Raw genomic sequence first — 10752 nt, 5'->3', positions numbered from 1 at the left:
TCTTAAGAATACGGATTTACGGAACTAATATATACGGAACCAATTTCTACAGCCAAACACTGAAGTGTTTAGCTGTAGAAATTGGTAGTCATGTACCAGTACTACCCAGGACAAACTCTTCACAAAGTGCCTTACTGCTAAACATCAGGTGCTATCATGTCAAAAACTTTCAACATATTGCAAATAACCTCCCGTCTATAGAAAACATGTTGCCGTTGGATACTTTTGTACTTTGGATGTATCTATTTTCATTGCATTTTTGTGTACAGAAGAAATTAGTTCTTTAAACGTAGTATCGTAACTTCTCGAGGTTCCAAATCTGGATGTCAGCTTTATCGGGTTGCTTTTCAACTCTTTTTGCTATTGCATTAGAACAATAAAATTGAAATGTACAGAATTCAAAGTTTTAATAACGTCCAAATCAGCATTAATTTTCGTCCCAATTGTGTGTTTTATTGGCTCTAAAATTTCGGTAAGTAATATTTTGACTCGTTGCTTTACATATTTAGTTATTTATGAATGATATTTTGATATAAAATTATTATGTACTTTGAATTCATAAGCTGGAATCTGCATTATACAGGATTTGTAATGGCTACGAACAAAATTCCTCGATATTAAACTTAAATTAAACCCTATGTCACTTGGTACTGGATCTTTTATACCTCAAAAGTCATCAAAAATACTCTTGCCCAACGAAAATACACCTTATGCAAATAAAAATAAAATTATATTTACAAGTACAGAAAGTAGCCTACTAGAAAATTCTGTTTAACGCAAAAAGGGCGACCTGAATTTCCATTGTTTTACTATAAACCCTATAACTACACAAAAATGTAGATGACATTTGTGTACCAGCTAATTTATAAAGACCCGTAAGTCAACAAAAATAGCTTACTGACAAAGTGGACTCAATTGCTGTGGAAAAGAATATTATTATTACAACAGAGATGGAACGAAAAACATTGATATATTTAGTGTGGTCGTTTTTGCAAACTACAATACTTTACTGTATTTTCTTAAGTCATCTACATACGCTTTATTTAAATCAACTTACTACATTAACTTAGACTGCGTGTGCACTGTAAAGGACGTCCATTGACAAGGGTGCACCCGTCTCAACCTGGTTCGCTACAGTCCCGGGAATACAAATTATGGGCTTCTTCTGCAGGCTCGCACCGACTCTAAATATGAACTCGTTGCCGTTCCCGGTTCCTGGTGCTCTTTTTGGGACGGAAATTGGGGAAAAATTTTACCTTAAGTAGTACTTGTAAACGTGACAAAGATAAAGTTGATGTTCTGTAAGATAAAAGTCATAATACGGGCTCTTTGTATTCCGTACTCAAACTAGGAGCACGACATTCGTGTCTGTATGTCACAGCAAATTTGGTGTGACGACGTATTTTCGTGACGCAAACGTGAAACAGACATGATATTGTTTTATCGAAATCAGAGGAAACACTACCCAGTCTTAAGATATTTTATTATAAACACGAACTTTGCCTTAGCTACCCTTCACCGAATTGAAATAATTTAAGAAATATGCGCGTATTATCTTAACAAAATTTAAAAAATCTTATTTAATTATGTTGATGTGCATACACATCATGGTAATTTTATATCATTCTTCAAAAGAAATGTCGTTCTGAATCCTACACCACCAGACTTAAAATTACATTATCTCCAGAACGTACGCGCTGTCGCCATCTTTACGTACGATATTACGAGTATGAAGTCAGAGCAATTCGTGAGCACACTGAATAGAGGCTTGTCAGTGAGCTGGACACGCGTGAAATAATTGACACTGATGAAAGCACCGCTCCACATGCGACTAGTTCGTTTCTGACTATTCACACCGTATTTGAATTCAGGATGCTGGAATAATTTGCAGCCATAGCACCTTTCAGCCCTAGAGCCAATTAAACAACAGTAGTTGCATTGACAACAGAGAATACGAATATAGCGAATGTAAAATTGTGTATCTCATATTTGGCACCTTCTAATTAGACGCTTACAGAAGCGCTACAGCGGCATTCAATCCTTCAATAAACTTAGTGCAATTTACGTTCAGTTCCATTGCATCCAACGCCTGTTTGAGAGTGTCAACAGGTCGCCAAGTCACATTGTTGGACCATTGGTCTTGAGCTACGTTTCTTATCTTAGCAATCCCAAAACTGATTTTCCTATCTTTCTTTCCAGGTACCCGCGTTCAGTGCTAGTGCTGTGCAGTGAATGTAGTGAAGTGATGTTCGCGTGAGCCGCCCAGTCATGCGCCGGTCTGGGCCGAGCCCGTGGGCCTGGCTCGCGGTGCTCGTTGCGCTCGGCAGGACCACGGCATATACTGACACCGACGAGTTCCTTAGCGATTTGGACAAACCAGGTATGTAATACATTGTAATGAAGATTGATAGTTTATCAGTGACATGTAGGTTGTTAAATTTCAACTCTCTTTAATGTAAAAATTTTACGATTTCATCTTTGCTTTTTTAATAGTTGCTTTCGAAAACCAGTTTCTGTCTATAAATCGGTTATTACATGTACATATTATGTTGGTATCTATTGTAGAAATTATACAGCTACGCATTCCACCGCCAATACGCATTGACAAGCAACTTTGTCAAATACCTTTTTCTTTAATCCATATTAATTTAAACCTGATTTAATCGTATCGTTAACAAGATTTGATACCTAATCAATTTAAGGTTTACTTTCCCGTGATTTCGTACATGCTGTGCTCACGATCAAGTATCTTTTGTAGTTTCCGATAACAAGCCGTACCGATCGATCACAAGTTTGCGTAGGAGAACTTTGAACATTGTTGAGAAAGAGTAAATTAGTATGCATTCTTACGGATAAAACTGACTATAAAACTCATTATTATATACATCAAAAGCAAAAGTGATTTAAAAGCTATAAAACTTGACTACTAAGGCTAAATGAACGGACAGAGTGCCAATGACAATAAGCTGGACGAGAAAAAAAGAGTTACGCCTTGTAATCTTTCGAAACTACTTATTTTATGTGTCAAAACTTAATATGAATAAAATGTTCATAAACCATAACAAACATGCAATTTATCAAAGTTAGTCTCTTAAATTTTTAACTAGACACCGCAGCAAATAAAATTTTATAATAAACCTGAAATATCTTAACTCCAGATATCATACCCAAACCCTAGGTTGTGCAACATCTTGCAGAAATCAAACTTAAGCGACCATAAAATTTTATTAGTGAGGGCAGCTTCAGTTGGCCCGTAAAATATTATCGATTACTTATTTTTGCCTTTTCCGAAGAGTGGTTAGAAGTAATGTATATGTATGTATATGATGTACAAACTGGGTCAAAAGGTGGAGATCACGAGAGTGTAAGATGTTAATATAATTTGATTAAATAGTGAGATGACAAATTTTGAATTACATTCATGTACAAAATAAGATGGCATATGACAACAGTATACAAACAACAGCTTTAGGAGAAACAAAGTAAAGTTAAACATTTTTGATCGCCTGCCATTCTTTCATAGCTCAGCTTCAGTTGAAAGAGCGTCAGCCACGGTATGCTGAAGGCGCTAGTTCGAATCCAGCGGGACCGAAGGAACGTTCCTTAGTTTTTGATTTTTGTATTTGATAATTGTAACTGCTTCTGTGGCCGAACGGTTACCACGGCTGCCACGTAGAGGTCCCAGTTTCAACTCTCGGGCCGGGAGAAATATTTGTATGGCCTTCATTTATTTCTCTCGCTAGTTTGGGTGTAATTTGTGGTTGTCTATGTATGTGACCATGGCACCCTCGACACAGGGTTTCCCTAGCGCGGGGCTATGTTGTTGAATAAAAAAAGAACTACAACAAACTAGTGAAGTAATATCACCAAAAATCTATTAAATGTCATAGGAGTAAAACTCGTGATTTTCAATAAACTTAATATTTAAACTTTGCTAGTAAAGAACGAAATTGAACCAGGCCGTTATTATTCATTATCATAAAACTTTTCAAATCTTAAAATGTATATCGACGGGCATGAATCGTAAAAAAGAACCTCAAACATTCTTTTCAAAACCATAAAAAAATATTAACAATTAAAAAACTAATTACGAAACCATAGAACACAAAAAACGAAATCACATAAAGAAACATGTACTAAATTCTCAAACCAATAGCTGTCGACAGCTAAACAATGTTACTATTGAATTATAAAGAGAAACATGGTAACCCAGAGCGTTAGTTATTGTTAGAACACATAATGATGCTAGTGGAAAAAGTTAACCCTTAAATTGGGACAATGATGGTACGTGTATCGTGCATAGAACCCGTCGTGGCATATTTTTATGGGGAGCAGTCACGAATGGTTACATATGAGGTTTTGAGAAAGAGAGAGTGACGAAATGTTTCTTAAGGGTTCTGTGGGAAAATTACTCGAAAACAATCCATTTATTTTCAAATTAGGAAAGCTCACTTTCAGGTTTCATTAGTTTTCTCATAAAAATTGTAGTATCAGCGGTAATTACTACAGTAGTTTCTTAAAATGGGTACACATGTACACGAACTAGACCTCTTAATTTGCGGAAGTTAATTGGCTGTCCATAAGAACCGGAAATAGGTCCGTTTCGGATCCGCGACTTCCTCGAAGGAAGAGTTAAATCCAAAAAAAATCCATTTGACACGCCGACTCCAAACCAATACGATTTTTATTTCACTAGATAATAATACATCAAAGGCTTAACGCAGGGGCCGACCAATATGATTCCAAAAGATTACTGCGGTAATTTACTGTGGACTTTTATTTGTAATAAACATGATATTTTGGGGAACATCGGTTTTTAATCTCCCAACCCACGGGTTTAGGGTTGCTTTTAGTATCATTATATAACTCCGTACGTTGGCTGCACGTTGGTAATGTTCAACTTTGTACCAAGAAAATTTAAAATAGAGTATGGTAATACTACTGACGAAATAATTTACCTTGATTAATTAAGCACCAATTGTATGTGTAACTACCTCAAAAGCTCAACTAAAAACTTTTGCGTATATGTATATATATCTTGGAGGTATCTTTATATCAAAAACGTGGCTATGATTCCAAGAATGCTAAAGGTTTTTTCAAACCTTAACATTGGACGGAACCACGTTGTTTTTTTGTCCAACTAGTCCGTCCTAAACCTGACTTTAATATTTCTAATCTGTTTGTTTGGTTAATTGATTTTAAAAACATGTCTCGGAATGGGCTCTTTTTGATAGTAAACATTAGAATACTTTTCTGTTCTTCGATTATCGTAAAATTTGTCATAACATCATGCTGTGCTTCCGGTGTTGAATTTCTCGACTCTGTCTTTTCAAAGTTATGGATTTAGAAATGATATTGATCAATACTTTAATTTGGGTAACTTCTGTTTTTATAGATTTTTTTTCTAAATTGTAATTATATTTCATTTGGAATGTGTTTTAAGAGTCTACCTACTCGTTTTATTTTCATGGTGTTCACGTTTATGTTATTTTTCATGATGATTTATTACTTAACCAGTCAATTACTTGTAACCGTTAAATATGCGATTGCAGTTTAGAAAACTTTCCTTTATATGAAATCTTTGCGATTGAATAAATTATACCTTATTATCTCATGACAATAAGCTATAATTTTTATTGATATTATTATCAAGTGTGTATCAGCTGGGATATCATTTTTCAGATCTATCTTGTATTAATTAACTTCGGTGGCTCAGAGACGCAAAGTCGATCTTAGGCTCCGATATCAGATTCCGCCTCGCCTCTCGATTCTGTGCTATTCTCCTAACTTCTGTCAATATCTAGGTCCCTTAAGTCTCTCTCTTTTAATAAAATACAGATCATAGGATGATATTATGTCAAAAATTGACTAATTAATTGATTGGGATTTGATAAGAATTTAAACCCTGACTGATAAGACTTGTGGACTGATCCAGGGCATCGTATTTTAACAACTCTCAAACAATGCGTAATCATTGAGCAATCGTAATTTGCATTCATGTGATATTTATTAACAAATACAATTAACTTAAATTAGATCTTATTATCAATGGATTTATTAACCTTAAGTGGAACTAAATACACCAAAACTATTCTAATTTGAAACCATTGTCAATTCACAACTGTGCCAAGTTTGCGTCAAATCACTTAACAATTTGGACCATTTTCATTAACATTATCTCGAGAACATCCCTTTCATACAATATCAAACTTTACTCCCTAAGTTCAAGTGACTCTCCAGTCCCAAGAAAGCAGTAAAAAGAGTTATAAATGTGAATCGTGAAACTTTTCTTCCGTATCTGTGGCGAATAAAAATTTCTATTTAACAGTCCTTCTGGTCTGAACGACTTTTTCTCTTTCATAATAGTCTTGATGAAACTAATTTTAATGCAATGAGCGTTTTTCCAGCAATTCATAATAGCCTGAAGATGACTTCTGGTGGTCTAAGAGAAAATGTATCTAGAGGATTTCTGTCATGTAAATACCTAATTGTAAGGTACTTCGAGTGTCATACGTAACCTTTATGACATAATCAATAAATACTTGTAATAAACAAACAAAACCATTATTATTTCTGCTGGCTTTTTGGGTAATGCCCGTGTATTTGTTGGCATTTTTGTTCCGATGTCCGTCCATTTGTTTATTTTTTTTTTTTGAGTGTCTGTGACCTGTACATATTATGTGTCAGCGAATGCTTAGTATCCATAGCTTTTGTAAATGTTTCATAGACGCTTTAAATTGTTTTTCTCTTATTTTACAAGTAATGTTGCAATATAAACTTTTCTTTTTTTTAAATTTTATAGTTTCTTATGCACAACCTCTATAATGACTAATAAAACCAATATATTTGTTTGTTAAGGCTGTTGTGTTGTTAATCTTATGAACTTTTCAAAGGAATTGGATATTTTACTCACAATATAAATGGAACAATTTTTATCATTCTTAGTCCTGTCTAGTTTATAGTTTCAGGTGTTCAAATTAAAATTTTGATTTCTATCCATTTCAGTTATTGGTTTTCAAGTAGTCTTAATATCTTCAGTTATTAAAGTTTTTATTAGTGGTTTAAGGCGAAGATTTCATATTACGATAGGTAGATAATATCAGGTAACATGTAAAATTACTTTTGACTAATTTTGACTACTTTGAAGAAGATACACATGGGTATACCTATGGAGGTATTAGATCTTACACGATAATTCAAAAATCCCTGAACCGCCTCAGTAAATAAGCTTGCCAAGGTTGCCGTCAATCCGTCTCTGTAACATTGTGATTGCGTATCCCCCACGCAAATTGTCACTTGCTCTCGTATGTATTCGATCAGCTACTGCCGCAAAGACCTGTAAAGGTAATAGATAAAAATGACTGCTAACTACGCCAAAGAAGTTTAACATCGGTTAGTAATTCGTTATTGTCATTAACTCGATAAGAAGAAGAAGAAGGTTGAAGGCAATGTGGGATTGAGAAGAGGATCGTGAAAGGAATAAAAACTTGTATTTTCACAACCTCAAATTAGTGCTCATTTATAATCATCGTCAAGATACTTACTAACAGCCGGCTCGCAGACAGTTCGAGTAAAGTGGCATTCAACGAACGAGTTTCCAAGAACGAGTGAATGTAAACGTCAAACTTTGTTAATTTTAATAAACCCTGCGAGGGTGTCGGGCGTTTCGATGACGCGACAGAATCCTGTCAAAGTTAAATTTCGGTTTTTTATTGGACTTTTTTAAAATGCCTCGTACACTCTGGACGAGAGTTACGGCAGCGATGTTGAAGGTTAGGTTTGAAATTTGTTGTTAGGTGTAAGTTCCGTGTAGCAAAAATAACGGGACTCTCAGATACTTATAAAGGGCTACGAATATTTATAGTCACTTTCCGAAAGGAACTCGTATCCTGAATCTATAGATTTAGGATTTATCGTAAAATCTTAACGGCCTTCGTGGCTTAAGGATTACCAAGCTGGTCTGCCACGCAGAGGTCTCGGGTTCCATTTCCGAGCCGGGAGAAATATTAGTATAGCCTACATTTATTTATCTAGTGAGGTTGGGTGTCATTTGTGGTGGTAAATGTGTGTGCCCATGGCACCAGCCCCATACATAAAATATTTATCAACGCCATCTAATGTCTATTGAGGGCATTAAAGTGTTCATAGTTATTATTGCAGTGTATTGCTTTGAATAGATTTGTTATAAACCGAATCTACATAATTTCAGCTGTGGTTAACCTTTTATTTAAAAAAAACGTTAAAAAACTAAAACTGTGATATTTAGTCGCCATTTTTTTAATTTTGAGCGTGTTTTAACTGTGTTTACAAGTGTGTTACACTATTAAGTAAAAACGTTTCGGTACATAAGTATATAAAAAGTTTACTGGGTTGCAAATTAAAACTAATTTTCTCTTAGATGACAAAATTGTTTGTTATATTAATATAAAATGTTTTTGCTACAAATTAAAAGAGCGGTGGTAACCAAGAGGAAGAGCGGTTGCTTTTCATTTGATAGGTTCAGCGGTTCCAATCCCTGTGTACGACAAGTACCTATTAGTACAACTTTAATTTACAAGCTATGTACTTTTTGTAAACGTTTAAATATAGCAATAATAGTGAAGAAAAAGAATAAGGTTCAAAAGAAGATTTTGTAGCAGTAGAGCTCCTTGCGTAAGAGTTCGTCCAGGGAAGTACTGCCGCCATGTCTATTTCTGCCACCAAGCAATAACGTGAGCATTACTACATTCCGGTTTTGAAGGGTATGTATAGGAGCTGGTGAAATTACAGGTAGGTACTTGGGACTTGTCAGCATTATGTCTTAATTTAAAGCACTGGGTGGCACTGCAAATGTGTGTCGCTTGGAAAATATGTGAAGTCCCAACCCGCATTGGGCCAGCATGGTGGACTATAATCTATATCATTTCCTTAGAGAATCCTCGTGTCCAACAGTGGGATGTATAATGGATGTCTGATGTGGATACTTCATTAATATCGCAAATAGATAGTTTTACTGTGTGCCTACTTACTACAACAACAAATTCCACAACAAAATACCGTCATTGTAGCCCAAAGTTTGGTCGGAACACGTACATATGTAAATTCTAAGTAGTCAACCTCCTACTTGAATCACATTTGCATACACTTAGTTGCACTTGAACACGACCTTCATGCTTGGGCGCTATAAGCCTCAAATGTTGAAGAAAGAAATTCCACATATCGACTTTTTTAAAGTCATATAGTTTGCCGATGCTTCAGGGTAGCTTGCACCTGCGATAGTACTCGTATATTTAGCCGTGAGTAACAAGAACTGGGTATCTTAACTTATCCAGAAAGCAATTAAAGCACTTTTGTACAAATAATTTACTTTCCAAGTTGATAAAGTCTTCAAAAACCAATCAGTTTTATACAAAAACCACTGCTCCGTGCAAGTGTTTTCATAGTTTTCTGGGTCAATGTTTTAATTAGTTTGCATTCCCTTTGACGCTTGAACCCAATTTCAGGGTGTACCCCCAAAATAACGTGAGCTCAAACAGCGTCAAAGGGTGAAATGAGCCGGGTGTCAAGATAATTTGGCAAGTAATTATACCTCGCTCAATGTTTCGACAAAATTTTTGTGGGACACAACAGAGGGTCGAGAGATGCTTGGCATCCCGAATATTCTGAGGCGTAGGACGTTGGAGGTTGTCCCGAAAAACAACAGGTAAGAAAAATACCTATACGTACATACATACCATCATATCTGTCTCTCACTAGGATAGGCAAAGATTATGAAACGAAACTTTCTGCGCTTCTGCCACACCCCTTTCGCCTCCTCCAATCGCATTAGTCTTAGAATACCGTTTAGTCTTGGTACTTTTACCATGACCTTCTGTAAAGATATCCTCAATTTGATTGAGACATATATGTTGAGGTCTATCTCCCACTACTTTTCCATCCCCATTCACGCTGTAAGTGCCATCATTAAACTAATATCCATACTTTCTACAGGAGCAAACTGTACGTAATGCGGTTGACTTTTAAATAGTTTTAAAAAAGGCTGAAGTGCGTATGGAGATGAATATGACGGCCTGTATGAACAGATCGATGAATGTAAGTGAAGCAAGATAAGTTTGTCAGGATCGTACTAAGTGGCGATCGATGATCTTTGCCTACCCCAGTGGGATTCTAAGCGAGTGTGTATATGTATAACTATATATACATATAAAACGTAGTATGTCTAAAAAATTCTTAAGGTTTCATCTTTTCTTTATAAGTTCTTGTACATTTTTAAACTTTTTTCTTAAATAAACCGACCACAAAAGTGCGTGTAATTACAGCTATTTCCCAAATTTTATTGAAATCGATGAACAAAAAGTGCGCCAAAGCGTGTCATTCCCTAGTGTGCCACCCTTACAGGTTGAATATTTTCTTCAAATTTAAATGGGACCAAGACTGAGGTACCCTCTTTTGAACAAAAAAAATCTCCAAAATCGGTTCACACATTTTGCCGCATGGTATGGTGCTAATGTCCTGCCCTATAGGAGAACAGATAGATTCGAATTATCCATAATAATGTGCCTGACAACCAACCCAATTACCTGGAATCAAACTTAGAATAATAACGCATAGAAACCTAGTCCGCACACGCTAAGTGAAGCAAATTCAAGCGCTCCCAATGGGCCTACACGAGCGGGCGGGCCTTCAGTGCTCAAGGTCAACTTGCACCGCGAACAGATCAAGAATTTTAGCTAAAAATGACGAAATGTGCGGTAAATGAGTGTAAAAATACGT

At 35.7% G+C, this 10752-nt stretch overlaps 1 protein-coding gene across 1 annotated transcript in view; it reads left to right on the top strand.

Moving 5' to 3' along the window:
* The first annotated feature begins 2207 nt into the window (after window positions 1–2207).
* Window positions 2208–10752, top strand: part of LOC113228861 (hemicentin-1) — a 291239-nt gene continuing 282694 nt past the window's right edge. The window contains exon 1 of the mRNA XM_026462282.1: window positions 2208–2380. Within this exon, the coding sequence (XP_026318067.1) occupies window positions 2269–2380 (112 nt within the window). The 5' untranslated portion in view covers window positions 2208–2268. The remainder of the gene's footprint in view (window positions 2381–10752) is intronic.

The sequence above is a fragment of the Hyposmocoma kahamanoa genome, unplaced genomic scaffold (assembly GCF_003589595.1).
Source record: "Hyposmocoma kahamanoa isolate Upper Pololo Valley unplaced genomic scaffold, ASM358959v1 245, whole genome shotgun sequence".
NCBI classification, from domain to species: Eukaryota; Metazoa; Arthropoda; class Insecta; order Lepidoptera; family Cosmopterigidae; genus Hyposmocoma; species Hyposmocoma kahamanoa.
Note: the sequence above shows the minus strand (reverse complement) of the source record. Positions and strands in the feature narration are given on the sequence as shown.